Below are 27,374 nucleotides of genomic sequence, written 5' to 3' on the forward strand. Positions count from 1 at the left end.
TGCTTGTTTTTGGGTTCCTCATGTGCTCTTCTTATCAGTTTCCCGTTACTGAAGTACTGTTTCCATCCGGTTTTATGATACATGGTTTGGTGTTAGCCAAGCACGTCAGTTTGATTTGCAGTCACGTGTATTATCAACGCTGTGTGCCAACACAATTGACATCCCCGCCTGGACTTCTTAAGCTTGCGGTTTCTGGATGTTTGTTTCCTTTGGATAATCATATCTAACTTCACTGAGCATTTTAACACAGTGGGACTTCCTTGTGGAGAGGTGTGGCTCACTGGTTAGAGGCGGCAGACCCGAGTGCAGAGAACGGCCCGGGACCAGGGTTCGATTCCCGACGCGGCAGGGTCTTGGACCAGGATCAGCGGACTGATAATTCTCGCATCGGTGCCTACTCCGACCAGGGATCACACTCGGCAACTCTGGGCATTAGCTTGCCTCATCTCCACAACGGCCCCACACAAACGCCGGGGATGCCTGGTTTCACCTTGGAGACCCCCAGGAGGGACTATCTCACAGGGAAAGCCAGGACGGGTTCCCCAGCGGTCTATAGCGCTACGAGGCCTCCGGGTAGCAGTGCGCTTTACAAGACACAACAATTTACAATTTACAATTTGTTCTTCCACACTGCTTGTCTGTTCTTTGTGGCTGCGACATTTCTAAGCGAGGCACTAACAAGCTCACGGTCAGGGCTGCCAACTTTGGAGCTGGGGAATCAGGTTTGAGTCTCAGCGTCGGCTCAGCATCCTGTGATTCTGAGCAAATCACTTAATCTCCCTGTGCCTACAGTGGATATGTATAATGAAACTGATGCTCGTGTAAAGCGCTCCAATACCCGCGGGTCGAGTTTGCGCTACATAAATCAGCAAAAAAAATAAAAATGGCAGTTGCAATGCGGCAGTCTTTGTACACTGCAAAAGTCCTAACTTTACGATTTCTCCTCGTTGCACCTCGCTACGCCACCGCAAGAGTGGCGTAGCATTCTGTCACATTTCCAGATTTACGATTTCTCATAAATCTGGAAATGCATCAGTGGACATGGGTGTTGTGTGGGAACACCCACAGCAACACCCATGTCACACCCCTAACACGCGAAGTGTTGCGTGAACAGGGGCGATATCTACAAGCACAGGTTAAGTCACGCAGGGTGACTTTACCTGTGCTTGTAAATCTCACTCAGCAGGCTGCGCCACCGGTGCGCAAGGGGTTTGTATATCTGCCCCTTTGCGTTTACTAAACCATGCAAAGTAGCTTTGAGTGCTTAGTAAACGCCATAATGATTATGGGTCGGGGCTGCGTTGCAAAATTAACGCTACCGCAATGTGAAATCATAGTACATCTGGCCCCATAGATGGAGAGATGTCAGAGCTGAAAAGATTCTCTAGGTTCATGGGTACTTAAGGAATTAGCATGAATTTATATTTGAGAGGAATATCTCTGGGGACAAAGGGGGCATTGAGCTGTTATGGACTAAGCATGTTGATATAGCGGAGAACTCCTTCACTGATGAGACTGTGATGATGCTGTCAGCAAATGATGAAGACTTCATGGGTGAGGGAATTAAAGTTATACCATCGGAACCCAGGCGTTCTCACCAGCTAGCCCAAAACCACTAGAACGCTACCAAACCTCGGCTGCATCTGCTTCCCCGCTTATATAAACCAAAAACACTACTTGGATCACATCAACAACACAATGAAACAAAGTTATTGGCTACCTCTTCCTACAGATTTTCATTTCTACCAGCCATTGCATGTTTTCATAGCCGGATCATTTACCGCATGCTTAAATGCCCTTTGTTGGCCGTACTGTGATGTCAATATTTTTGTTCATTATCCAGCAGATGGTCTTCCAATGAGTCTGTCTGAACCACTTTCTTTGTTGTGCTCCGTTAATCCCTCTGCCATGATGATTGGCCATCAAACGGCCCCACTATCCCAAAAGTGCCATTCGGCCACACCAATCACCTCTAATCCCATCATTTCTCAGAGGGCGACAGATAGTTATCTATCACCCAAGGTAACCAGATGTCATCAGGACCTTCCAGGTCCACTCTAGTTTTCATGGCTAAGAATCCTTTTTTTTATAACACAATTTATAGCAGTTTTTTCGTAAACATTAGTTTGGTTGGATAGAAAAAATCTACACCAGTGGCACTTTTCCACCATCATAACCTTATGACGTTTCAGTGCAGAATGTTGTGGTTGTAATACGGATCGGAGATTCATATTAGTTCTATCAACCACATAGCGCCCTGACCTTGGACCCTCACCATCAAATAAACCCCAACGGATGTCTACTGTCCCCATATCGTTTGGTGTCTTTGGGACCACTCTGGTACTCCCTCGATCGGTAGTACCAATCGACTACAGGTGTACATGTCTGCAGCCCATTTAGAGATGTGCCACGGCATCCGACCGCCTCCCTGGTTGAGTAATGTCTCTCTTGGCCATTACAAGTCCAAGCCTAAGACATGCTTTTTCACATCTACTAGCTCCAATATCGTCTAGCATATTTATTTAGTAAGGCCATCTAGGGTAAGCGGGGGTGGGGCTGGGGGGGAGATAGAGTGGCCCATAATTTCCCAGTATACCTGCTCCACCATCAGCCAAAAACTTTGGATGCTTTTACAGTTCCATACTGTGTGGAGGAAATCTGCGTCCTCATTGTGGCATCTAATACACGGCGGGGATGTGTCTCTGTTCATGCGACAAAGTCTAAGTCTCAGTCTAGTAAAGTAGTTTCAATAGAAGTAATTAAATTAGATTAGCCATGCGAATATCTTAATCTCTCTGGAGGGCTATGATTCATTTTAAACTCAAACTGGACTCCAATTAGTTTAATTGATGCTCATTAGGCTGCCTAATTAAAGCCCTAGGTAGGAAAACAATGCTTTTGGATTCTATTCCATCCTTAGGTGGGAACATTCCATATCTCTCTACATTTCAGAGATAGGTCCAACAATGGTATTTTCTAGGCCTGGGCGGTAAATTCCGTACCGCTCGCGGAATTTTGGTAATTTCACGATCCGCAGAGAACCCGGAATTGCCAAAAATCCCACGATCCGTGGCTTTGCAGATTTTTTTCCCTTGTTTGCGCTTTCAAAATGCGTGTTCATGAGATATTTCCCCACGAGCACGCAAATAGCGTTCGCAAACAGGAAAAAAGCATCACGAACGGGCGGAACAAGCAATTCCGCGTGTTCGGGGAACTCTGTGTGCTCGCAGAGGTTTTTTACTGTTTTGCAGAACCTTGCGTAGCACGACTACGCAAATTCCATCCATGTGTGTGCCTGTTTCTCCTCACTACCGTGTATGGATGAAGCATGTTCAGTCAAATTTAATTGCGGTTCAGATTGCAAACTTGGAATTCAAAAGAATTTTCCCTGATTATAGATGATGGAGTGATATGCATAATCGAAGAGCAATACACTTAATCCGATAACGTTCTTGCATTCAACTGCTAGCTAGAGTCCCTTGGCTAATCAAGTTAGTAACTGCATCCAGATCACTTCTGCAGTCTAAACGTGTTAACACAGAATTGGTAACCTATCAATCTAGGAGCCTATAAGAAAAAAGTATTAGAAAGCACCTTCAGCTATTCCAGCTGAGCTCGTCACGGCCACACCCGTTTGTGTGGAACGCTCAGCACAGCAGGGGAATTATCCGGCTCATGAGCACACGAGCATAGTGCCTCATGATGAGCTCAGCTCAGTTCGTCATGAGCATGGAAGGAATTAAGACCTTATAATCATTTTTTAGTCAAAGCATGCGCCTAGGTTATGCCCTAACGGTGGGATTGGATGACTGCAGTAAGTTGGGCGTTTCACCAAGAATCAGCTTTTTTGGCCTGACTTTGTGTCTCATGCAAGAACAACAAAGTCATGACGATGGTCAGCATTTCATCACCTAATATTCTGTCTAAATTTGAGAACTGCACCTATTTTATACCACAAATATCGACAACACCTAAGGCATGTTGCTCCTTTCGGGTTGTCTACCGATGAAAGACACAATGCTAATATCTTCCAAGGACAAAAGACACTAACCTTCTGAGAGAAACAGTAAAATGCAAATATACTATTACCAGGGGCAATGTAGTAGCACCGCATACATTGTGTACATTTAAGCAGTTACGACAAACATCGTGTCAGCTTCTATAAGCAGTTCCCTCATAAGGTGTCTGCTGCAATACTGGTGAATTTCAGTGTTTTATTTAGTTTATACCGTTACATTGTCACTGACATTTTCATCTAACTATAATGTTAATTTAACCTTTGTTTTTTTCCAGTGAATTTTAATGTAAAATAGGACATAATTACAATTCCTAATTATAATATTACTTTAATCTTTGGGTTTATTTTTCAGGAAATTTCTATATATTTTTTTTTTTGTAAAGTAATATTTTATTACCATCCGTAACGCCACCCCCATGCTGCGCATGGCCTTTGCTCATGCAGAGTGTAGAGTTTGCCGCAGGGCCATGCAAGCGGCCAGGCCCTGCGACAAACCTTTCATGGACAACCAACCCCATGCTGTGAAAAACTAAAAGTCGTGCACAGTGTGGACTTAACCGTGACCCTAGTACTGCACACCCCATACGGCACACGGCCTCCAGTCATGTGCGGAGTGCAGTTGGCTGCAGGCAATGTCCTGCGCCCAACACCCACTGGTGCCCAACCCCCTCATGGCGCACAAGCCATGTGCAGCGTGGGGGTTTTAGGCGCAAGGCATCAAACTCAAACGTCCGTGTGCGCACATAGGTAAATATAGCTGAGTATAAGGGGTTTTATTTTAAGTAAGGCCAACTACTCACTTTGTCAAATGGTCAGGGGATCAAAATATAAAAAAGTGAGCCTGTTGGCTATGTGAAGGGGTCAGAATATCATCATATATTAATTACATGTATTGTCTTTGTCAGAAAATGATCAATAATTATAATGAAATATATATTTCATTTATTCACAAACAGTTCAATGTTTAATAAAAGTGAGTGTCATTAATAAATGAAATGAATCTCTATTAAAAGAAAATCATCGAAATGCTTTTGAGTAATTTTTTAAAAAGTTTTTCAAGCTACACATGGCAGTCATAGAACCAACCACAAGGTGGCGCCGCACTCCAGCTGAAGTGCATAGAGCTAGAGCTAGGAAAGTAAAAAAAAAACATTTGGTAAATTCTCCTAGGGTCATGATTTTAATGACCAAGGACACTTACAGGTTTTTTTTTTACGTTGCTGCGGGGCTGCTGCACTCCCTGCAGACTCCCCAAAACATTAACAAAATGCTTGGTGGTGCTCCTACCCCTTCTAGGAGCACCACCAAACTGTAAAAATATGTTTTAAAAGCCCATTAGGGGCTGCTCCTTGCAAGGATCAGTGAATGATAACTGAACGGCTGCAGACGCTCATTTGTTATTCATTTTCTGTCTTTTTATTTGAGGGGTCCTGAGCCACCTGGGACACCCAAATCGTTATTATGTGTTGGGGACCAAAGGAGAAGCCACACAGCCCCCGAGGCCCCACTGGCCCCCCTGCCAGCACACAACCTGAATGCTAGTAGGTTTCAGCAATTAATAATTATTGGGGAGGGGAGCGTGCCCCCTCACTCCCCGAAGCTTTACAGGCACCGGGAAACACATCTCCCGGGGCCATATCCTTTTTTTTAAGGGGAAGGTCGAGCAGCTCCCATACCAAGCCTTTGCAGGCCCCTCGTTCCCTACCCCCCAGGGCTGTATTCAATTCTTTATTAAAGGGAGGGGGCACGTGCAGTCCCCCTCCGCAAGCCTTTACAGGCCCGGGTGATCACACCCCCGGGTTCCACATTCATTTTTTTAAGGCAGAGGGTGTGAGTGGTTCTCTTCTCCTAGTCAATACTGGCCCGGGGACCTCATCCTTGGGGCCTAATGTGGGTACCTTGGGGACCATGAGGAGCGTCCCAGGGCCCCCTCAACTCTGTTGGTTGCCCTGACTCTCACTGCCCACATGCACCCGTTCTAGGTGCACCAGGAGCCAGCATTACTTCCGCCCAGTGGGAACACGTATATTTCCATGCTCCTGCCAGATGGGAGCAATCTCTCTTTCCCTGCTCACAAATTTTCCCTGTCTGCGCTCTTGCGGGCAGGGAAACAGTGTCCCAGGGGTAGGCTCCCTGGGACACAAGAAGTGAGTCAGCCCCAGGGGATGGGGTCCCCAGGGCATTTCATGGCTCGTGGAGGAGCGACACTCGCCCCCTCCCCTTTGATTAACCCGGCAGGCCCTGAGGATGGCGTCTCCGGGGCCAACGTTGGCTCAAGGAGGGGGTCCCCAAATAATTAAATACATTGTGACCCCAGGACCCTGGTCCACCCCTGTGGTCATTTTAAATAATCAATCCCAGCTGCCATTGAGTCCACAGACTCTCGGCAACAAAAAATATATATATTCTCTGGGAGTCCTCCAAAAGGGCTAGTGGGGCAGGGTATCCATTCCCTATGTTGTTTTTTATATACATTTTCAGAGCAGGGGACTAAGTACCCGACGTCCTGTAATGGCTGCCACATTTCCTTTCATGTTGCGGCCAGCCAATCGGACCTTTACTCCTGCAGGCATAAAATGGCGCAAGAGGAAAAACAGGTCCCCTAGGTCAATCAAAATGGTCTATTTTTTAATGTTATGCATGCTGGACTTTTGCAAGAGTCCCTAGAACCCAACTGTCCAGCTATATAAATATTTTCATTTATGAACAACTAGTGGGCAGATTTACACCAAATCACAAAATGCACTCTTGCTGGACCAAGATCTAGCCTCCTGCCAAACTCTGCCTAATTCTGTTCAGCAGTTTTTTGCCGTATTGCGTTCCCAAAAGGTCTATGGAAAATGAGTGGTGATTTTGCATTTTGGAACCCCTTCTTTTTCTCATCCCAAGCTTGACTGACCACCCTACAACTTTCCAAGAAGGCTCCCAGCAAAACAGAGCACTTTTTTGGAAAGTTTTGTGAAGATTAGTCAAACGGTGCCAAAGTTCTTAGCAAAACATAAAAGCATTTCCCAATGGAACACCATCCTAACTAGAACTATTTCAAGTAGTAAACGGGCTATGGATGACCTTGTTGAATTGTCAGAGTCTCTCCCCCCCAAGCATCGATAAAAAAAAAATTATACACGCCTTCTGGTTGGCTACCAATTAAATGACCCCAAGGACGGCTGATTCCAGGCTTTTGTCCAAGTTACCTGATCAAAGATGTAGCCTCGGACTGTTGTTGCGTCTCGATTTGAATTTCGTTCATGTTTTCCTTTTGAAGTCGTGGAGATTATTGATGGATTTGTCGCTAAATCCAAATACGTCCCATTGCCGAAGGCTAGTATCGCTCTCTCTACCAAACAAAACAGAAACAAACCGAATGATTAATTTTGTTATCGTAATTACATTGCAGCAGCAGCATACGCTTCAACGACATTCATAATTCATAACTTCATAAGTGTAAACCTAAGTTTCACTCTCATCCTGTACAAGGTGAGGCAGGTCTTGAGCAGATAGGTTCTTATGGTAGGATCTGATTGGTTCTGATCCTCAAAGCTATCAACCAATCAAGTTTCTTGGCATGTGGGGCTTCACAGCAAGCTGACCGAGAGGCAAACGGAGGCCAAGAACTGCCCTGTGCATGAGAGCAACTCCAGAAACTGGTTTCTCCAGTAGTTCTAATGGTCAAGTTTAGTCCTGTAAGTATTCTGGTTTCAGAGAAAAGGCTCTTTTCAGCTCTTGGTACAGAGAGTCTGGAAGGCCCGTCTTGATCAGAGCGGGGACTATGAGGACTGTGGGCCCAGCTTGGCATTTTTAGAGAGGGACATTTTAATCCTATTTTTCCTCTTAGTGCAGCCAACAGAACAAACTGGCCACATTTACAGAGATTTGGTTTAGCGTAGTCTCAATCTAACTTTCCTTGCGTTGTAAAGGCATGCATGGTAGAGGTATATGCCTGAGAAAGAAATACGTGGTAAAGGTATTGCGTGGTAAAGGATGCGTGGTAGATATATAGTTATGTACCTGCATACATTAGTTATGGCCCTCAATAATACTAAAACCATAATATGCAGCGATCAGCAACAAATTATAATTTATACCTCTTATATTCATATAAGATATATCTGCAGGTTGCCCATCACAAATATTGTCCCGCCAAAAAAATCAGACATCCTCAAATAACTGAATAAATCGGTCATTTATTGCTGGACGATTTGGAGGACTTTAAAATAGTCCAATACTGCAGGTCCCAAATGTCTATGAAAAGGCCCATCCCAAAAGAAGCGGGCTAGGGAGCTTCTTTGGAGAGCAGCCGGAGCATTTGCCATCCTCCATAGAGGGGGTCTTTACATTCCCTATTGTGACCCTGCTTTATCGGGGAGTGGTCGACATCTTGCTTTGCCGTTTCGATAACCCTGGGAAGGATGACTGCTAACGCCATGAGGACAGGGTGAAAATGCCCTCCCCTTATCAGTAGTTCTCTCACTTGGTGTCCATTTGGGGTAGCAGCATTGGAGGTAGCAGCATTGGACTTACCTACATTATTAACAGAGATCCGGAGGGACTTGGCCCCGTGTTTTCACCCCTCCTTGTTTTTATTGTACAAAAATGTTTTTTGAGTTGTGCCCTGAGAAGGTGTGTGGCCAGCTGGCCACTTTACACCAAAATGCACAATGGCATCTGTGCCACCACCCCTGGGACATGACAAAGGAATATGATGCATCCAGATGAGAATGAGGATTATCAGGTGTATAAAGTATACATATCCAATTAATGCATGTATGAAGATATGCTCTACAAAGGCCTGTAAATGTTAGTCAGGCCAATAGGCTTTTGGAAATGTATAAGGATTAATTCCCATATGGCAATACACTTATGAGATTATTTATTTGTTTCCTGTGTATCTGTGATTGGTATACACCACAAGGGTATGGCACAAGACAGTCTTGATATGTTTCTGGAAGACATGTCAGTATAAGTGGCATGTATGAAGTTTGGGAGTCATGTGAGTGGTCTTTTCAGCGGGTGAGGGTGACGGTTCTCTTGTTCAAAGCATTTGGATTAGTTACTATGGGTCTAATTACGAGTTTGGCGGTCCTACAGCAGACGGTGCAACACGTCATCCACTGTGGGACCACCAAACCAGTGGCGAGGCCACCTGGCAGACGAGGAGTTTTCCTTAGTCTGGCCAGCGGTCCTGCTGCAGTCTGAAAGCGGCATAAAGAGCCAGCAGGAAGACCCCCGCTCTCAGAGGATGGGTGCAAATCCAGGGGGGGCACTACACGTGCCGCCCGCATGCAACCGACCAAATCTTGCAGGGGCCTTTTAAGGGCCCCACACTCTGCCACCTTTTTCATGGTGTGTTCACCACCCTGAAAAGGGCGGTAAAATGCCAACTCGGAATATGCTCAGCCGTGCCAGCTGCGGCACCATCAGCATATTCCTGCTATTTAAAGACTGCTGGCCCAGCGGGATCCCTGATCCTGCCGGAGTTTGCGGTCTTGTGCCGGTCCGACCGCCACAAGTGTAATACTGCGGCTGGTCCCGCAGTGCCGCGGTTGTTGCATAGGACCGCAGTAACTAGGGCCTTTGGCCTAAAGCATAGACTGTGCACATGAATATGAAAATAAAGATAGAAGTTTGATTCATTTTAAAGAAAAAAGAATCTGTGTCATTATCCTGTATATTTGATTCTTTATTTAGAACATTACATTGGAGGTGGGTTGTTTTCTTCCTTTTTGTATACTTTCTGCTGCAACCCACCCCACCCCGGTGAGATGGAGCCTAGAGCAACCAACAGCATCTTCGGAGCATGGCCTGAGGTCTTTGTTGGAGCTGCCAATCTGGCCCTCGTCCTCGAGGGTACCACTCAACACACTGGAAGCAACATCATGCCAAATTGTTGGTTAGTGCAAGCATGCCCATGAGGTTGTGGGCAGCATGAAGACGAGGTCTTGAGTGCGTGTTATACTGTTATAAAGCATTTTAGCACAATACAGTAATAAGTTGTGAATTGACATCAAGTGTAACAACTTCTCTCCCAATCTTTCTGCATGAGACTCCCTGTTTTTCAGACCCAGGGATTGAACCCATTTGACTACTGATCTGTTAAATGTATTTAGGCTTTGGCTGTCCTTGTCTTTGTCCATTTGTGTCTATTACCAAGGCTTTAGTGCTACAGTTCTGCTGCCTTCATTTAGAAGTCTGTAACTTTTATTTAAGAAATGTAAAATAATGCAAATATGGGTTCAAGGGTGAGTGTAGCAACTTCCTGTGACTCAACCGCAATGGATAGCACACCGCTAGCAAGTATCTACTTGCACCTACATAGGTGAACCACTTACGAACTTTCAGTAATTCTTCAAACTTCAGGCACTTCACATACCATAGTGCTTAGGGGCGACCCGGAGGAGGGGCTAGCGGTGTGCGGTCCATTGCTGTTTTTTCTACATAAGGGCTCCCATGAGCCTCCCAAGCTGACGAGCTTCTGGACGACGCACCTGCGTGCTGGGCAACAAGGTCCGTGACGGTTACGAGGCGGCCTTCTCTTCCACCCCTATTGACTTTCTCTACTGATGAGGGAAGATATCCCAAAATTCGGGCCATATCCCGGGTCTAGAGATCGGGGGAATAACCAGTATCTACTTGCACCTACATAGATGAACCACTTACGTACTTTCAGTAATTCTTCGAACTTCAGGCACTTCACATACCAGAGTTCTTAGGGGCGACCCGGAGGAGGGGCTAGCGGTGTGCGGTCCATTGCTGTTTTTTCTACATAAGGGCTCCCATGAGCCTCCCAAGCTGATGAGCTTCTGGACGACGCACCTGTGTGCTGGGCAACAAGGCCCGTGACGGTTACGAGGCGGCCTTCGCTTCCACCCCTATTGACTTTCCCTACTGATGAGGGAAGATATCCCGAAACCCGGGCCATGTCCCGGGTCTAGAGATCGGGGGAATAACAAGTATCTACTTGCACCTACATAGGTGAACCACTTACGAACTTTCAGTAATTCTTCAAACTTCAGGCACTTCACATACCATAGTGCTTAGGGGCGACCCGGAGGAGGGGCTAGCGGTGTGCGGTCCATTGCTGTTTTTTCTACATAAGGGCTCCCATGAGCCTCCCAAGCTGACGAGCTTCTGGACGACGCACCTGCGTGCTGGGCAACAAGGCCCGTGACGGTTACGAGGCGGCCTTCTCTTCCACCCCTATTGACTTTCTCTACTGATGAGGGAAGATATCCCAAAATTCGGGCCATATCCCGGGTCTAGAGATCGGGGGAATAACCAGTATCTACTTGCACCTACATAGATGAACCACTTACGTACTTTCAGTAATTCTTCAAACTTCAGGCACTTCACATACCATAGTGCTTAGGGGCGACCGGGAGGAGGGGCTAGCGGTGTGCGGTCCATTGCTGTTTTTTCTACATAAGGGCTCCCATGAGCCTCCCAAGCTGACGAGCTTCTGGACGACGCACCTGCGTGCTGGGCAAAATCCCCGTGACGGTTACGAGGCGGCCTTCTCTTCCACCCCTATTGACTTTCTCTACTGATGAGGGAAGATATCCCAAAACCCGGGCCATGTCCCGGGTCTAGAGATCGGGGAAATAACAAGTATCTACTTGCACCTACATAGGTGAACCACTTACGAACTTTCAGTAATTCTTCAAACTTCAGGCACTTCACATACCAGAGTGCTTAGGGGTGACCTGGAGGAGGGGCTAGCGGTGTGCGGTCCATTGCTGTTTTTTCTAACTTCCTGTGACGTCAGTGACAGTCAAAGATCTTGCCACGTCGGCCATCTATATGACTCGGCTAAAATGACACCAGTGACTTCGAAGAAAGGGCCATATTATCAAGAAAGGGCGATACATTATCGCCGCTTTTATCGGCAGAAAACTGCTGCTAAAGCGGGATAATCGGCTTGATAATATGGCCTTGTGAATTCCCATAGAAGCCCAGTTTCTGGTGTTAACCTGGACTTCTATGGGAATTCACAAGGGCATATTATCAAGCCCATTATCATCGCTTTAGTAACAGTTTCCTGACGGTAAAAGCGGTGATAATGTATCGCCCTTTCTTGATAATATGGCCCAATGATCTGCAAAAACTTGTATTTGCAGTGTTTCTCTGTTCCCACCTTACTGCTCTACTGCTGCACAGGCAAACAGTGGACACAGTTGTAAAGAGTTGCTTTCTTGTACTTACGGAGACAGACGTTGTTTGTAAAGAGGTGCAAAAAGGTCTCACATTCTTCCTGTCGGTTTCCGCTTGCATTGCACGTGCACCAAGGTGCCACGCTCGAGGTCGAGTTGTCTACATAGTTAGGAGTGATGGGGCTTCCTGCAGAGTAATTAGATGCAAACTGCATTAATGGTGAGACACTCAAAACATCTGGATAAAGCAGCATAAGAATGAAGATCTAGATGACAAAAACAAGAGGCATTGGCAAACCCAACAGGCAAGTTTAATGTATTAAATCAAGCACCATATGCACAGAGAAGCCAGACAAAAAAAATGGTTCTGCATTGAAATCTCTCTTGCCTTTGATTAAATCCTGCTTTTGTTTCTATTGTTAAATACAGGCCACATCGCAAGAGGGCCTCCATTACAGTCATTCTTTAGTTTCTATGCCATCGAAAGAAAGAAATAACTTTAATGTTATTTCTTTTTATTTATATGGTTTTATATAGCGCTAGCTAGACCCGGGGGCATCAGAGCGCTTTACATACACAAGAAAAGAAGAAGTTGCATTACATCGTAGAACATGAGGAATCAAAAAAATATATAAGGAAATACATCACACTTAAATATACATAGGGTGAGTGAAGAACGTAGGTGGTTGAAACAGTCAGATGACCCCCCCTCTCCTAGAAAAGTCAGAGTGAGAGGGGAGACCATTAGTCTATCGATGTCTAGGTTGGTTGACTAGGTCAGGGAAGTATTGGTTGAGGAGCAGTAGTTTCAGGTCCTTTTTGAAGCAAGGGAATGAGGGGTTGGATCTGAGGTCCGTAGGGAGTGTGTTCCATATCCTGGGAACATTACCAGCGAAGGATCAGCATTGGGTCGCTTTTCTTTTCAGTTACGGAGGGATGAGAAGAAGTGAGTTGGTGCTTCTCAGAGTTCTTGATTTTCCTGCTTCAACCAGTTTATTGTTCAGGTATTTGGGGGATTGGGTGTGAAGGGCCTTGTGAGTGATGCAGGCCAGTTTGTAAATACATCTGCCTTCCATGGGGAGCCAGTTGAGAGATTTGAGGGTAGGTGTGTTCAAATCTTTTATCACCAGTTATGAGTCGAGCTGCCATATTAAGGACTGACCTTAGTGCGGCAAGGTGAGCTTTTGGTGCACCTGTTAGGATGGCGTTCCCGTAGTCTAGTTTAGTAAGGACTAGGGATTGTACAATTGTTTTAAGATCATCTTGGGGAATGAAAGGTTTAATTTTTTTGAGGTGTTTTAGAGAGTACAGTGCACCTTTTGCAGAGTTCTTGATGTGGTCTTTCATTGACAGGTTCTTATCCAGAATAAGGCCTAGAGATTTTACTGAATCCGATAGGACAAAGGAGCAGTTAAGAGCATTAAGGACCCGATTCACAGAATGAATTTAAGACTCAATCCTAAACTTACTACTATTTTGGTATTCACAGAATGCACTTACTACTTTTGCTATTCACAAAATTAACTTACTACTTTTGGTATTCACAGAAGTTAGGATTATGTCTTAAGTGTGTTCTAAAACCAACTTAAGACAGACTTAAGACAGACTTAATTTAGGATTTTGTCTTAAGTCTGTATTAAGTCTGTCTTAAGTTTGTCTTAAGTCCGTCTTAAGTCTGTTTTAAGTCTGTCTTAAGTTTGTCTTAAGACAAACTTAAGACAAAATCCTAACTTCTGTGAATACCAAAAGTAGTAAGTTCATTCTGTGAATGCCAAAAGTAGTAAGTGCATTCTGTGAATACCAAAATAGTAATAAATTTAGGATTGAGTCTTAAGTTCATTCTGTGAATCAGGCCCTAAGATTTTTGAGCCAAGATTGGATAGGTCGGTGGCTCTCGTGCCACTTGACCTTCTTTTGACAGACAAACAAAAAGAGGACCACATAGAAAGTAAGGGAGCCTTCAGTATAGAAAGCCTTTTATTTTTATGAGACAGAAGAAAAAGAAATAAATTGCCTGGCCCCTATGGCACAGGAAACAGCCAGGAGAGGCAGGGTGAGGGAAAAAGAGGGCTGGCGAGCAGCAGAAAAAAAAGGAAAACAGAGGGGAGGAAGAAGGGGAGGGTGGAAGGAACAAGATGGTGGTGGAAGGAACGAGGAGCATAAAGAGGAAAGAGTGGGTCTGGCAGGAGTAAGGAGAGGGGTGGGGCTAATGAGAAGCACCTAGAGCAAAAAGGGTTGGATAAGAAAGGGTGGAACAAGAAAGGGTGGAGTGTGGTAGAAACAAAGAGCAAGACACAAGGGAGGGCAAGGAGAGAGCCTGTAGAAACTGACATATAAGCAGATCAGTGCAAGCACATCATTGGAGACGGAAAGATACACCCTTGACCCTAACAGGCAGAGAAATATTAATCTGTGCTGACCCCAGATATGAATGACAAAGTCTCAGCTCCATGAGTTAAAGAGCCTGATCCAAAAAGGCTAAATCTACTGTAAGGAACAGGTCTGTTTGAGAGCTGCACTGTCGAACCGGTCTTAACAAACATTTGCAAAGCCAATAGGTCTCAACTTTTGGTTTTGTCAATGCAGACCTTCTGGCATTGCTAATGTTGCTGGCTGATGCTGCCTAGCAAAAGGAAAAAGGAAAAAAAAGTGTTTATTGCTGATTCTAAACAGCATCGTAAAAAAAGCTAGATGATGTGTGCACCATGATGTATCATCACACATGCGCATGTAGGCATGGCTCTGCTCTGGTGGCTTAGTGTTATTACATGTGCATGAGCATTCTTCAGCATGCATGTGCACACATATGTTTTGATGGAACGGCCATTTTCTTTGTTTTTGATTTACTGTTCCAAGATGGGAATGCCGACCTTGGAGAGGCCCATAAAAGGAGTGGGCTTTTTTTGCAGGCGTCATTCCTAAAAAAAGTTTGTTTGTTCTAAAAAATGACAAGAGGTGAAGGGCGGTGAGGAGGTGGGGGAGCAACGGCAAGGCAAGTAGGGATGGAAGGATTAACACAGACGAGCGGTGACAGAAACATGGGGCCTCATTTATGGGATTTTGGCGTAGGGAGTGCAGCAAGGCACCTAGCTCGCTGCCCTATGCCAACGTGAAAGGGCAGGAATGCGCTGTAATTAAGCAATAAGATGCATTCCTGCTTTTTCCCTGCGCTGGCGCTGTTTCGGCGACCTAGTGCCAACATAGGCACCTTTGCACTCCGGTGCAAGGGTGTTTCTGATGCATACGAGATTTTGTTTTGTGCATGAAGGGGCACTTTCCAGCACAAAAACAATCCTAAGAGGCGTTTTCCTCTTACTGTGCGCAGAAAGCTGCACACAAGGAAAGAGGAAAAATGAGGAGAAATAAACATATTTCTCCTTGTTCTGCCTCACCTCAGGAGGCGTACGGATTTGGTGAGTCCCCAGGTTTACATCACTGTAGATCTGGGGCCGCATCAAATGTCATGTGTATGACATGTGAAACCCCCCCAGAACGCCATAGGGACGCCTCCTGGGTGCAGAGTGAGGCGATGCAGCGATCTGCGCAACCCCGCCTTACTCATGATCTATGAGGCCACTCAAAACCACGCAGGTTGTTTACGCATGGCGTCATGATTCGAAATGAGAGCCCTGCATCAACCATTTACCACTTTACAAGATGCAAAAGGGATGCAGGGCTCTTATAACTAGGCCCCATGGATTGACAAGGTGAGGGGTGCAGTGGAGAAGATGGGAGGTATTAAATAATTAAAAAATGTCAAGAAAGCTTACCTATGGACACAATGTAGAAGGTAGCAACACAAAGCATAGAGGGGTGATGGTGATGTGAGGGGGAAATCAGCACATGAGATGAGAGCAAGAAAGCACTGCCAAGGAGTTCTAAAGGCAAAAGAAACAAACTTCGACAAAGCCTTGCTGCGTTACTTTCAGAGCACTGGAATGCGTCATATTTACAACAATATGATGGATCCCTGACCTCTCCCCTGCGCTGGTGCACAATTGTCTGTGATGTGCAATGCAGGCACCTTTGTACCATGGTGCAGGGGTGCCCGAGTTGCAGGATGATTGTTTTAGTGCAGGGGGGACCCCTTCCTGCACAAAAAGAATCATGAGAAGAGTTTTCCTCTTTCTAGGTGTGCTGCAAAATGCAGCACACATAGAAAGAGAAAAAAACGATAAGAAATAAAAGTATTTCTCCTCGTTGTGCCTGGGGAGGCGCAGGATTTTAACACATTTCCAGGTTTAAGAAACCTTGTAAATCTGGGAACGCAACAGAATCCATGGGTGTTGCGTGGGAACACCCACAGCAACACCCATGGATCGCCCCTTTCACGCCAAGTGCTGCGTGAAAAGGGAGCATATTTACAAGGACACGAATAGCCACGCAGGGTGGTTTTACGTGTCCTTGTAAATATGGAGCAACCAAATTGCTCTGCCGTGCATCACAAAAAAGTGATATACTGCTGGTGAAAGGGACTTGTAAATATGTCCCTTAGTGTCGAGGCCAGTGTTTCCCCACACCGTATTACACATCCTTGTTGTCCTGGGGAGAGATGTCAGTGGAAAGGGCCAGACCCTGTTTTACCCTACTATGTAGAGTGGTTATCATGTGGGGAGGTGTTTTGATAAGTCCAGTCTCTCATCACTCCTTACTATATACCGCTGCCATACTGAGGACAGCTGGGACTGGAGTGGACACTTTTTCCTAAAGTCCTAGCAGAAGGAAGTCAAAGTTGTAACTACTGTAATGAAGGAGAGTGTGATTTAAAACAAACAATTACGAACTCAAAAGAACCTTGTGAGACCGTGTAAACAATGTAGGGGGTGGTAAAGAAACGTGTTTATAGGGAAAGGTGTCAGTGCACAGGGTCATGTGTTTGAATACTCTGTTATCCACACGTAAGGATACAGACCTGTTGCCCATGAGAAATGATCTAAGGGCCTTATTATGAGTTATTGTGAGCACAAGTTTTAGTTAGTGCTGCTAACTACAACTGATGAATTTCTGTGTGTTTTTTAGTTCAAAACATTAACTTTGTCACTGAGAAATACACCTAACTATAAGGTTACTTTAACCTTTTTTCATACATACACACATATATATATATGTATATATATACTAGCAGCCCATCCCGACCTTGTCCGGGAGCAATCAGGCTTCAGGGCCCCCGCCCGCCCTGACATTGTCCTTGGGGCCCCCGGAGTAGCAGCCCGTCCCGACCTTGGCTTCAGGGCCCCCGCCCGCCCTGACATTGTCCGTGGGTCCCCTGGAGCCTTATCTCATCCTCCGCACCTCCCTGCGCTCCTGAGTTCACCGCTCCGCCGCTCCTTGCCGCTCCTCCCCGCCTGTCCGCCGCTCCTCCCAGCCGGTCCGCCGTTTCTCACTGCTCCTCCCTGCCTGTCCGCCGCGCCTCCCTGCGCTCATGTCCGCCGCTCCTCCCCGCGCTCCTGATGTCAGCACACACGTCGCGGCCGGCGCTACTTCCATGGGACTACTTATTTTTTTCTCGTACATTTTTTAAATAACTTATATTTTTTTAATTTATATAGCCTATGTCCATCTGCACACCCTGACAATAACAACGATGTATCGGGTGTGTGGATTGGCGCAGTGGTTCCCGAGTTTACCCGCCTCAAAGGTTCAAAGTTCTTCCTTTATAATAGTAGTATAGATATATATTCACTGAAAAAAACCATAGGTTTCACACCAGTTATAGTTAACTGGAAATTCTACTGACATAAAACCATTGAAATTCCACGTTATAGTTAGATGGACTCACCATAACTTGCGCGCCTGCAATGCACTGCTGATGACGTCACATATTACATCACTCATGACATGGTCAGTGACATCACTCATGACATCACTGATGACACCATCCAGTGAATGTGTGTCTTTCTGAAAAATAAATATGTTTTATATATGTATATGAAAAAGGACGATGGAAGAATAAATGTTTAAGTCAGTGTCTAAATGGATGTTTTTTAAAAAAAAATGATTGGTTAACTGGCTTATTAAGTGTATCTTAGTGAATACATATATTAGCGAGTAAAGTTTAAATATTTAAATATATGTATCAGTGTTTCACTTTGTGTATAAGTGGCTGCATGGGTTGGTGACTGACTCACTGTTTGTATGTGTTTTGAATACAGCATATGTGCAGGACTGTTTGGGTGGATGAGTGTATATATGTGTGTGTTAGTGAGTGAATGGCTGTCTCATTAGTGTCTTTATCAGTAACAAGATATGTTTTAATCTAGTATATGTGAGTATTGATGTATATAAGTCAGAATATGTGAGAGTGAGAGATTGTAAGAGTTTAAATAAGTATGTGTTTCTATAAGTGATTGTTTAAGAGAGGAAGTATGTGTAAGTTTCCTTAGAAGTAAGGTGGTAGTGTGTGTAAAGTTGTATATGCAAATAAATGGATGTTCAATACTTTATTTTCATGTGTGAGTAACTTTTGGATGACTGTCAGTGTGTAACAGGATGTATAGGTGTATTACTACATATGATGAGTGAGTATATGTATGAGTGACTATATAGAAGTGTTGGTGAATGAGTAGATGTGTATATAGATGGTGGAATTACTGAATTGGTTTTTGTAACTGGTATGGGTATCTCCATTTTTTTGAAAATGTTAGTTTCTATTTTCGAATATGTGTTTCAAGGGCTACATTACACTAAAAGGAGGTCTGTCACTCTGTCACAAGGATGGTGTCATCAGTGATGTCATGAGTGATGTCACTGACCATGTCATGAGTGATGTAATATGTGACGTCATCAGCAGAGCATTGCAGGCGCGCAAGTTATAGTGAGTTCAACTAATGGTTTTATGTCAGTAAAATTTCCAGTTAACTATAACTGGTGTGAAACCTATGGTTTTTTCAGTGAATTTAATAGGTTTTTTAAATGCTAATTCCTAACTATAACTGGTGTGAAACCTACGGTTTTTTTCAGTGAATTTCATAGGTTTTTTAAATGCGAATTCCTTTCTATATCGAGTTTGTAACCTACGATTATTTTTTAATATGCTGTTTTGTGTGAGTATTAATTAGCATTATTTTTTTTATGATAATATATATATATTTTTTTTACTAGTTTTTCTTGGGGCGCTCTGGGTCTGCGCACCGGTAAGCTCTCCGGAGAGCGCACCCAGAGCGCTACTTGCGTTCGTGTAAAAAAATATGAATGAAAAGTAAATAATAACGCAAGACATTTAGTACCATACATATAAAAACAGTTTTTTTGAATAAGGAAATGAAAATAATTTAGCATTTCCGTGAAACTATCAAAACGTCACTTCGGCGCGCAGCCTAAGCGCCCCCGGAAGCGCCTACGTTCACGCCGCGTATGCGCCCCCGGAAGCGCCTACATTCATGCCGCGTATATGCCCCCGGAAGCGCTCCGGTGCGCGCAGCGTCAGCGCGTCAAGTCATGTGACCTTAAAATAACACTTTTTATTGGTTGCTAACAGTTTTTTTTACAAAGAATGAAATCCCCACCCATTTCCTTCACTTCTTTTTTCACTTTTGTGACTGAAAGACCTGCCTTTTTTCTCTTCGATCTTGCTTGGTTAATCATGGCTGCCAGACCATCCAGAAGTGAAGATGAGCCTGAATTCATCGATGAAGAGCCTCCTCAGCCAAAGGTGAAAGAGCATTTCATCTGGAATTTTTTTTCCTTACCAGATGACCAGAAAAAGGTGAATGCTCCAAAAGTGGAGTGCAGGATCTGCCATTCAGTCCTGTCACGCGGTGACCCCAAAAAAAAATTATTCTTTTGGGAACTCCATAATGCTTCGCCATGTGGAGAGGAAGCACCCCCAGAATTTTGCCCGGCAAAGTGTCAGCGCTCTGGCACAAGAGGTTCCCAGTGATGGGGCCTCTACATCCACCGGAGGAGCAACTACTTCTGTGAGGGGGCGATCGCAGGAGCTGGTTCCAAACATTCAGCCTGCCTTCAACAAAGGTGTCCTGAAATGCAGATACTACGATCAACTACTTACCTTTGGGGAGCAAAGTGTCCTGCTCATGGTTCGAGCATTGGAGAACCATCGCGGCCGTTCCCAGCCCTAATTATTTTTGGGTTTTTTGCTCCTGTTGAGCAGTTTCCATTCCCTGTTTTTGTTTCTGTTCTTAAAAAAGAAAAAAGAAGAAAAAAAAAGTTCTTTTCAGAACTACCTCCAATTCTCATCAAAGAGCTATATTCTTAAAACAATGAAAAAGGATTGATAAAGGAAAGGAAAATGAGCAAGAAAGATCGGAAAGGTATGAGAGGAGAAAGGAAGTGAAGTAGGGGGACTGAAAGAAGGTGAGTGTTGGGAAGGAAAGTAAGGAGAAGGAGATTGAACATGGGGAATGTGGATGTTTAACCCTTTCGATGCTGATGACGAGCTCAGCTCGTCATCACCCACGGGTGTCGTGTGCTGATGACGAGCTGAGCTCGTTTAAAGAAAATGTTGAAAAGGAACGAGTGTGTGGAAGGGTAAGAAAAGATGCATTGCTGGAGTTGCATCATTTTTGTGTCACACTCCAGCAATGCATCACTTTTGCGCTTACAGATACGTCTGAAATACTTATGTATCTGTAAGTACTTGCGACATAATACGTCATATATTTAATATGACGCATGACTAGAAGACTGAAGGCCTCATTTATGAGGCCATGCGTCACTTTTACGCCACCGGTGGTCACTTTTTGTGACGCACCAGTGCTGTAAAAAATGCACCTTATTGAGTCATATTTACAAAGTGACGCATCTAGGTAGATGTGTCACTTTGTAAACCCCTGCGCCACATTATACCTATGTCAGGTGTAATGTATGCAAAAGGGAGGCATTGACGCAAGAAAGGGTCGTAGAGGTGACGCAGTGAAATCTATGAGATATCACTGCGTCACTTTTATGATGCTGTTGCGTCCAAATCTTGCGCCTGTTTCACAGCAGGCGTAAGACTGATGCAGGCCCTTTCACATGGGCCTGGCCCCATGTGAAAGGATGCATTGCTGGAGTTGCATCATTTTTGTGACACACACCAGCAATGCATCACTTTTGCGCTTACAGATACGTCTGAAATACTGACGTATCTGTAAGTACTTGCGACATAATACGTCATATATTTAATATGACGCATGACTAGAAGACTGAAGGCCTCATTTATGAGGCCATGCGTCACTTTAACGCCACCGGTGCGTCACTTTTTGTGACGCACCAGTGCTGTAAAAAATGCACCTTATTCAGTCATATTTACAAAGTGACGCATCTAGATAGATGCGTCACTTTGTAAGCCCCTGCGCCACATTATACCTACGTCAGGTGTAATGTATGCAAAAGGGGCATATTGACACAAGAAAGGGTCGCAGAGGTGACGCAGTGAATAAACTGGGTTTTCTCCATGCTACGCTGCCCGGTCCGCTCCCCGGTGCGCGTACCGGGCGCTCCCCCCGGGCAAATCGAATTTTTTTTTTAAAAAAATTGCCACGCGGGGCCCTTTTATAGCCCCCACATCAAACCTAGGGGGTAAGGGGGGTCTACCCTGCCCCCTTATGGTTATTTCCCCCTTTGTTTTTGCCACCTCTTGTGTCTCGATCCTACCGAGACACAAAATGGCGGCGGCTCCGGATTGCTTTGAATGTTTACAGACACCCGAGAGCCAATCAGCTTTCCTTGCACAAGACGCGTAGCGCGGCCGGTGCGCTCCCCGGTGTGCATACCGGGGCGCGCCTATAGATATATATATTTTTTTAAACCTAAATTACTCAAAATCCACTGCAGCACATATCTTGAGGCATAGCAAAGGCACATCGGGCTACCAGTCCCTACAATTTTGCCAAGTTTGGTGGAAATCCATTCAGCCGTTCGGGCTAAAAGTGAGTTCGACCGCCCTATGGAAATTAACATGCAGAAAACACATTTTGGGACCCCCCTTTTATCTCGGCCCCCGCTTGACGAATCCCCCCCACATTTTCAGGGAAGGAGCGGGCCACGAACTTTGAGAAATTTGCGAAGATTCGTCCACCGGCGCCAAAGTTATTCCCAATAGAATGTTGCGGATTTCCTATGGAAAGTAGATCCTAACTATAACTACCTACTGGCGACCGCCAGTAGGTAATATATATATATATATATATATATACCTCCAAAGCAGTTCCTTTGCGGGAGATTATGCAGCGCTCACGCATGTGCGGTATCCTGCGGCAGAACCAAGCCGCTATTATCCTCAAAACTTTCTCCCAGCTGGGAAAAACGGGTCGCACAGCCAACTTTGGATTTTAAACAGCAATCCTTTTTATTTTGCTCATTTCCAAGGGCAACAGGCACAGAGATCTCTGTGCCTGTTGCCCTTGGAAATGAGCAAAATAAAAAGGATTGCTGTTTAAAATCCAAAGTTGGCTGTGCGACCCGTTTTTCCCAGCTGGGAGAAAGTTTTGAGGATATTTATATATGTATATATATATATATATTCAATGAAAAAACCATAGGTTATAGGCCATATATAGTTAGGAATTAGCATTTACAAAACCTTATTTTACTCGCATAAAACCATTGAAATTCCATATATAGTTAGCTAACTATAAGCGCTAACTATATATCGCGCACCCGCAATCCACTGCTGATGATGTCACATATTACATCATTCATGACATGGTCAGTGACATCACTGATGACATCACTGATTACAACATCCAGTGACTGTATGTTTCTGTAAAGTTAAAATATGTTTCACATATTGAAGAATGAGTGGATGTATAAGTGTCTGGATGAAGAATTTAGTAGGTGCATGACTGACTGTATGAGTGAGTGATTAAATGTGTCTCACTGAGTGCATGGGTTAGTGACTAAACTGTCTTAATTCGTGCATCAGTATGTTTGTTGTTGTGTAAACTGCTGCTTGTGTTGATCAGTAGCTATAAGAGTAGCCATAAGGGTTATTGATTGGTTGCCCAAATATTTGAATGGGAGGCTGAGTGTGTGTGTGGGTGGCTGGGAGGTGCGTGACTCTGTGCATAGATGTGTAAGCAGTTGATTCACTAGGAGTATGAGTTCAAGAGTGCATGTGGAAACAGCTATATGAGCGGTTGACTGTGCATGGGTGTGTTGGTGAGTGAATGGATTTCTCATTGCTACATGTGCAAGTAAGTACGTATGTAAAACACAATACATGTGAGAGTTGAGATATATAAATAACTGAACATAAGAGCCAGTGAATGTGTGAGTGGCTGTATCGATCACTGTGAGCTTGTATCAGGGATTATATAAGAGAGTAAATATGTGTTATTATATGTTTGAATAAGTAAGATGTGTATAACTGTATAGTTGAGGAAATGGAGGTGTGATTGATTCTTTGCATGACTGACTAGGTGTGTGAGTAAGTCCATGGATGAGTGACAGTCTGTGAGTGTCTGTTTATACTGAGTGTATGTAAGGTTATATTAGAGTCTGAAGAGGTTCATTGTATTATCACATGAGTGATGTGATCAGTGATGACAAATGAGATGTCATCAGTGATGTCATTTGAGTTGTCATCAGTGATGTCATTTGAGATGTCATCATTGATATCATTTGAGTTGTCATCAGTGATGTCATTTGAGATGTCATCAGTGATGTCATCAGTGATGTCACTGACCATGTCATGAATGATGTAATATGTGACATCATCAGCAGTGGATTGCGGGTGCGCGATATATAGTTAGCGCTTATAGTTAGCTAACTATATATGGAATTTCAATGGTTTTATGCGAGTAAAATAAGGTTTTGTAAATGCTAATTCCTAACTATATATGGCCTATAACCTATGGTTTTTTCATTGAATTTTCAAGGTTTTGTAAATGCAAATTCCTAACTATATATCCACTATAACCTATGGTTTTTTCTGTGAATTTCATTGGTTTTTTAATAGCAAATATGAAAAGCTTTAAAATGTCAAGTACGTGATAGATAAAAACATTTTCATATTTATGCACGCTGATGTGCTTTGAACGCTGCCCCCCCCCCCTCCCCTCTTTTGCCTTTGTTAGTACTCTCTCTTTGCAGATACAGAAGGGTAGTTAACGCAGGCCTTTACCCCCGTTGTAATCCGTCGTACCTCCTTGTCTCTCCATTTGATTGATTGTTGTCCAAGCATTTACTGTTTTAGAATTGGTTCTCTTTGGATCATTCTCTATTTACAAACAAGCACAAAGTCGCAATACTCTGTTTAGTCTTTGCAGATAGTGAAAAATCGTGTAAAAAAATAAAAGTAATCGAGCAAAATCAGTAGGCCACTAATTGGATCTCTTTTTGACCTCGCTAAAATAGAAATATTAGGAACAACCCTTCTTGAGAAATACGAAAATAGTGAGATGAACTGAGCTCCACACCATGAGGGCTGCAAGACAGCTCGGCTCCATCACCCATCCCGCACAAAATAATGACAAACCCTATGCAAATATTAAAAATATAGACAACACACCAGCAAAGAAATAGGGTAAAACATTTTATTAAAAAACTATTTACATACCGTTGGTTTATAAGATGATGTCAGTAGTGGACCGATGTGTGAATAGATCGAAAACAGCACAAGGCTCCAAGATCCGGATAGCAAGCTCCTGGATGTTGGGTGCCATAGTTTAGAGTTCTGAATTTCAGCCTTTTTCAATGCCTGTGCTTTGTTGAATCAAAATGGCGGCTTGACACAAAGCTGACTCAAGCGTTGTTACTGATGCTATGCAGACCAAAACTGGTTTTCAGTTTGTACATTTTTCTAGATTTTTCAATCCAAGTTTGGTTGACTTTGTAGAACGATGGCTTCAGATTTTCAACATACGGTGTGGTGGCGCTGACTGGGAGGGGGCGCTTCGCTCCTGCCCCCTCCCCAAGTAAGATTTTCATACGTGAAAGTACGTTAATGGTTTTGGTCCCCGAGATGCTTCGATGTCACTACCATTCTCAAATAGCATAAGTTCTGGATGTTGGGTGCCATAGTTAAGAGTTCTGAGCAGCGCTTGTAACACTGTCTGAAGCTTATTTCCTCCTACTGCAGCTTCACTATTCTCAAAGTAAGTGAGTGTCGTTTGTGGACCTGACTGCATTAGAAAACAATATGATATGTTACCTTCCTAAACAGCTTGACGGAGGCCCCTGAGGGGCGCTGTGATGGCCATGGACTCGGAGAAGACGCTTGGCTCCGACACCCTCCCCAAGTCTTATAGCACTGGTGTAGCCTGAGATCGCCCCCGACATAGGCGGCCGGCTCCCGGGGTCCGGCGGTACTTTTTGCCTTTTGATGACTCTTCAATTCTGGACCTTGTCCCACAATCCGTTTGACCTGAAGACAAGCTGTAGTGAGGCGCCCCTTTATCGTTTTAGTTGCCATTCCGCCCGCTTTTGCTACACTGTGCCTCTTCCGCCATTCAGCTGTTTTCCGCCAGCTCTTGCGACTACAGCGTCTCGCTCACCATGTAGTTGAGATGCGCCCGCTCTAGCGGTGCAGCGATAGGCGGCTGCCACAGGACTCTCAAAATGGCGGCCGGCTCTTCGGTTTTGGGCCTGGTCCACTAAAATGGCCCTGGGACACCTTGGAACTCGGACGCTTGTCTGCTAGGGCTTGGATCCCATTCTCGAAAAGCGTCCCCTCAGCCGTGAAGATTCTACAAAAGTCATGGGGGCCTCCGACTCCCGCAGGCTTCTGGTGGGGAGCGGCTGCCATGATTGCTCGTGGAATGGCCACGACGGAACTACGAGATGGTAGTGGTCTCATGCTGACGCCAGCTTTAATCTGAAACATCCAGAAACACTGTAGACTACCAATTCGATCAGTTCCGGTAGCGCCCCAACATGACCCGGAAGAGAAGAACTTGCCCTCCCCTCTTTGACTGATGGTTCTTGTTGCCTGTCCCCTCTGTTGTCATTTAACAGAACTTTTTGGACTGCTGAAAGGGGTTGTGTTCTGAACGCTGGTTGGTGGAGACATTTAGACTATATTCTTGACCTACGTTGTCGCGTAATGCGTTTTATGACACGCCGCGTTAGCGCACCCAGAAGTGATCCGAGGCGCGGCGCGCAGCGCGTAACGTAAGCATAACAGGTCATGTGACTTGTTAATAAAACTTTTCATTGGTTCATTTTACTTTTGTTAATTTAATGATGAAAAGCTTGGTCATATGACCTAAAAATTACGCTTTTTATTATTTTCGAACAATATTTTTTTTTCAAACATATGTTATAATATTCCAGGCTAATGTACTTTCCCGGAAAATTTACAACTGTCTGGCAAGTAAAATATATTCCTTTTTCGAGAAAAAGGGCGTTTCTTCCTTCCATGACGGAGCCGTTGAGTAAAAGAGATTCGGCCTGCTGTCTTAGTCGCCGATGCGCCTGATTATCAGATTCTTATCGATCACTTTATGTTGCAGACATGAAAAACACAACTGCCCTTGACCATTTATCTTTACTGCGTTCCTACATATTATACCTTTTATCCGTCATGTAATTGGACTGCTTTATTTCACTTGCCTTTTACTGATTCGAAAACAGTCACTAAAAGTAAAAACTTTACAAATGAAAATACTACTACCGTGTTTTGTTTTAAAAACCTTTATTGTGAAAATGTCAGTATACAAATACGGGCCTATAACCACGTGGGCCGGCCACGGAGCAAACTCAAATCGTATATGATGAGGAGACATTTACACTGTAGAAGAACGTAACGAGCGGGCCATTAGGTGACAAGAACAAAGGTGTCTAACAGTTGCGGTATCGGTGGACGTACATTTTGTAATTAAAATACGACAGGGCCACTTACAATAACATTTTCTAGATATACATTTGCGGGCAAAGAGTTACGAGTCCCATTTATACCGGCGCCATTTTGGGCGAGGCCGGGCAGGTCCAAGATATAGTCAAAATGTCTCCACCAACCATCGGCCAGACCAGAACCCCTTTCGGCCCTTTATGTTACAAGATGATGTCTTCCATTCAGAAAATATTGGTGGCAGCATTTTGAAAGGAAACAGAAACAGCCGTTCTCCTAGTGAGTTTCACATTGTTACATTTAGGAAGAATGTTGAAGAGTAGTATGTGGAAAATCTGAAGCCATTTTTCTACAAACTCTCAATCAGACTTGGATGGAAAAAAAAACCTGAAGAATGTACAAACTGAAAACCAATTTTTGTCTGTATAGCACCAACAGTAACGCTTGAGTCAGCTTTGTGTCAAGCCGCCATTTTCAT

The 27,374-nt window shown here is 44.4% G+C and overlaps 1 protein-coding gene across 1 annotated transcript in view; it reads right to left on the reverse strand.

The window, feature by feature from the left end:
- Window positions 1-27,374, reverse strand: part of GFRA4 (GDNF family receptor alpha 4) — a 779,926-nt gene that overhangs the window by 50,478 nt on the left and 702,074 nt on the right. The window contains exons 6-7 of the mRNA XM_086964305.1: window positions 12,218-12,352; window positions 7,213-7,355 (exon numbers count right to left, since the gene is read on the reverse strand). Coding sequence (XP_086820431.1) covers window positions 7,213-7,355; window positions 12,218-12,352 — 278 coding nt within the window. The remainder of the gene's footprint in view (window positions 1-7,212; window positions 7,356-12,217; window positions 12,353-27,374) is intronic.

This window comes from Lissotriton vulgaris, chromosome 3_2 (assembly GCF_964263255.1).
Source record: "Lissotriton vulgaris chromosome 3_2, aLisVul1.2, whole genome shotgun sequence".
In the NCBI taxonomy this organism is placed as follows: Eukaryota; Metazoa; Chordata; class Amphibia; order Caudata; family Salamandridae; genus Lissotriton; species Lissotriton vulgaris.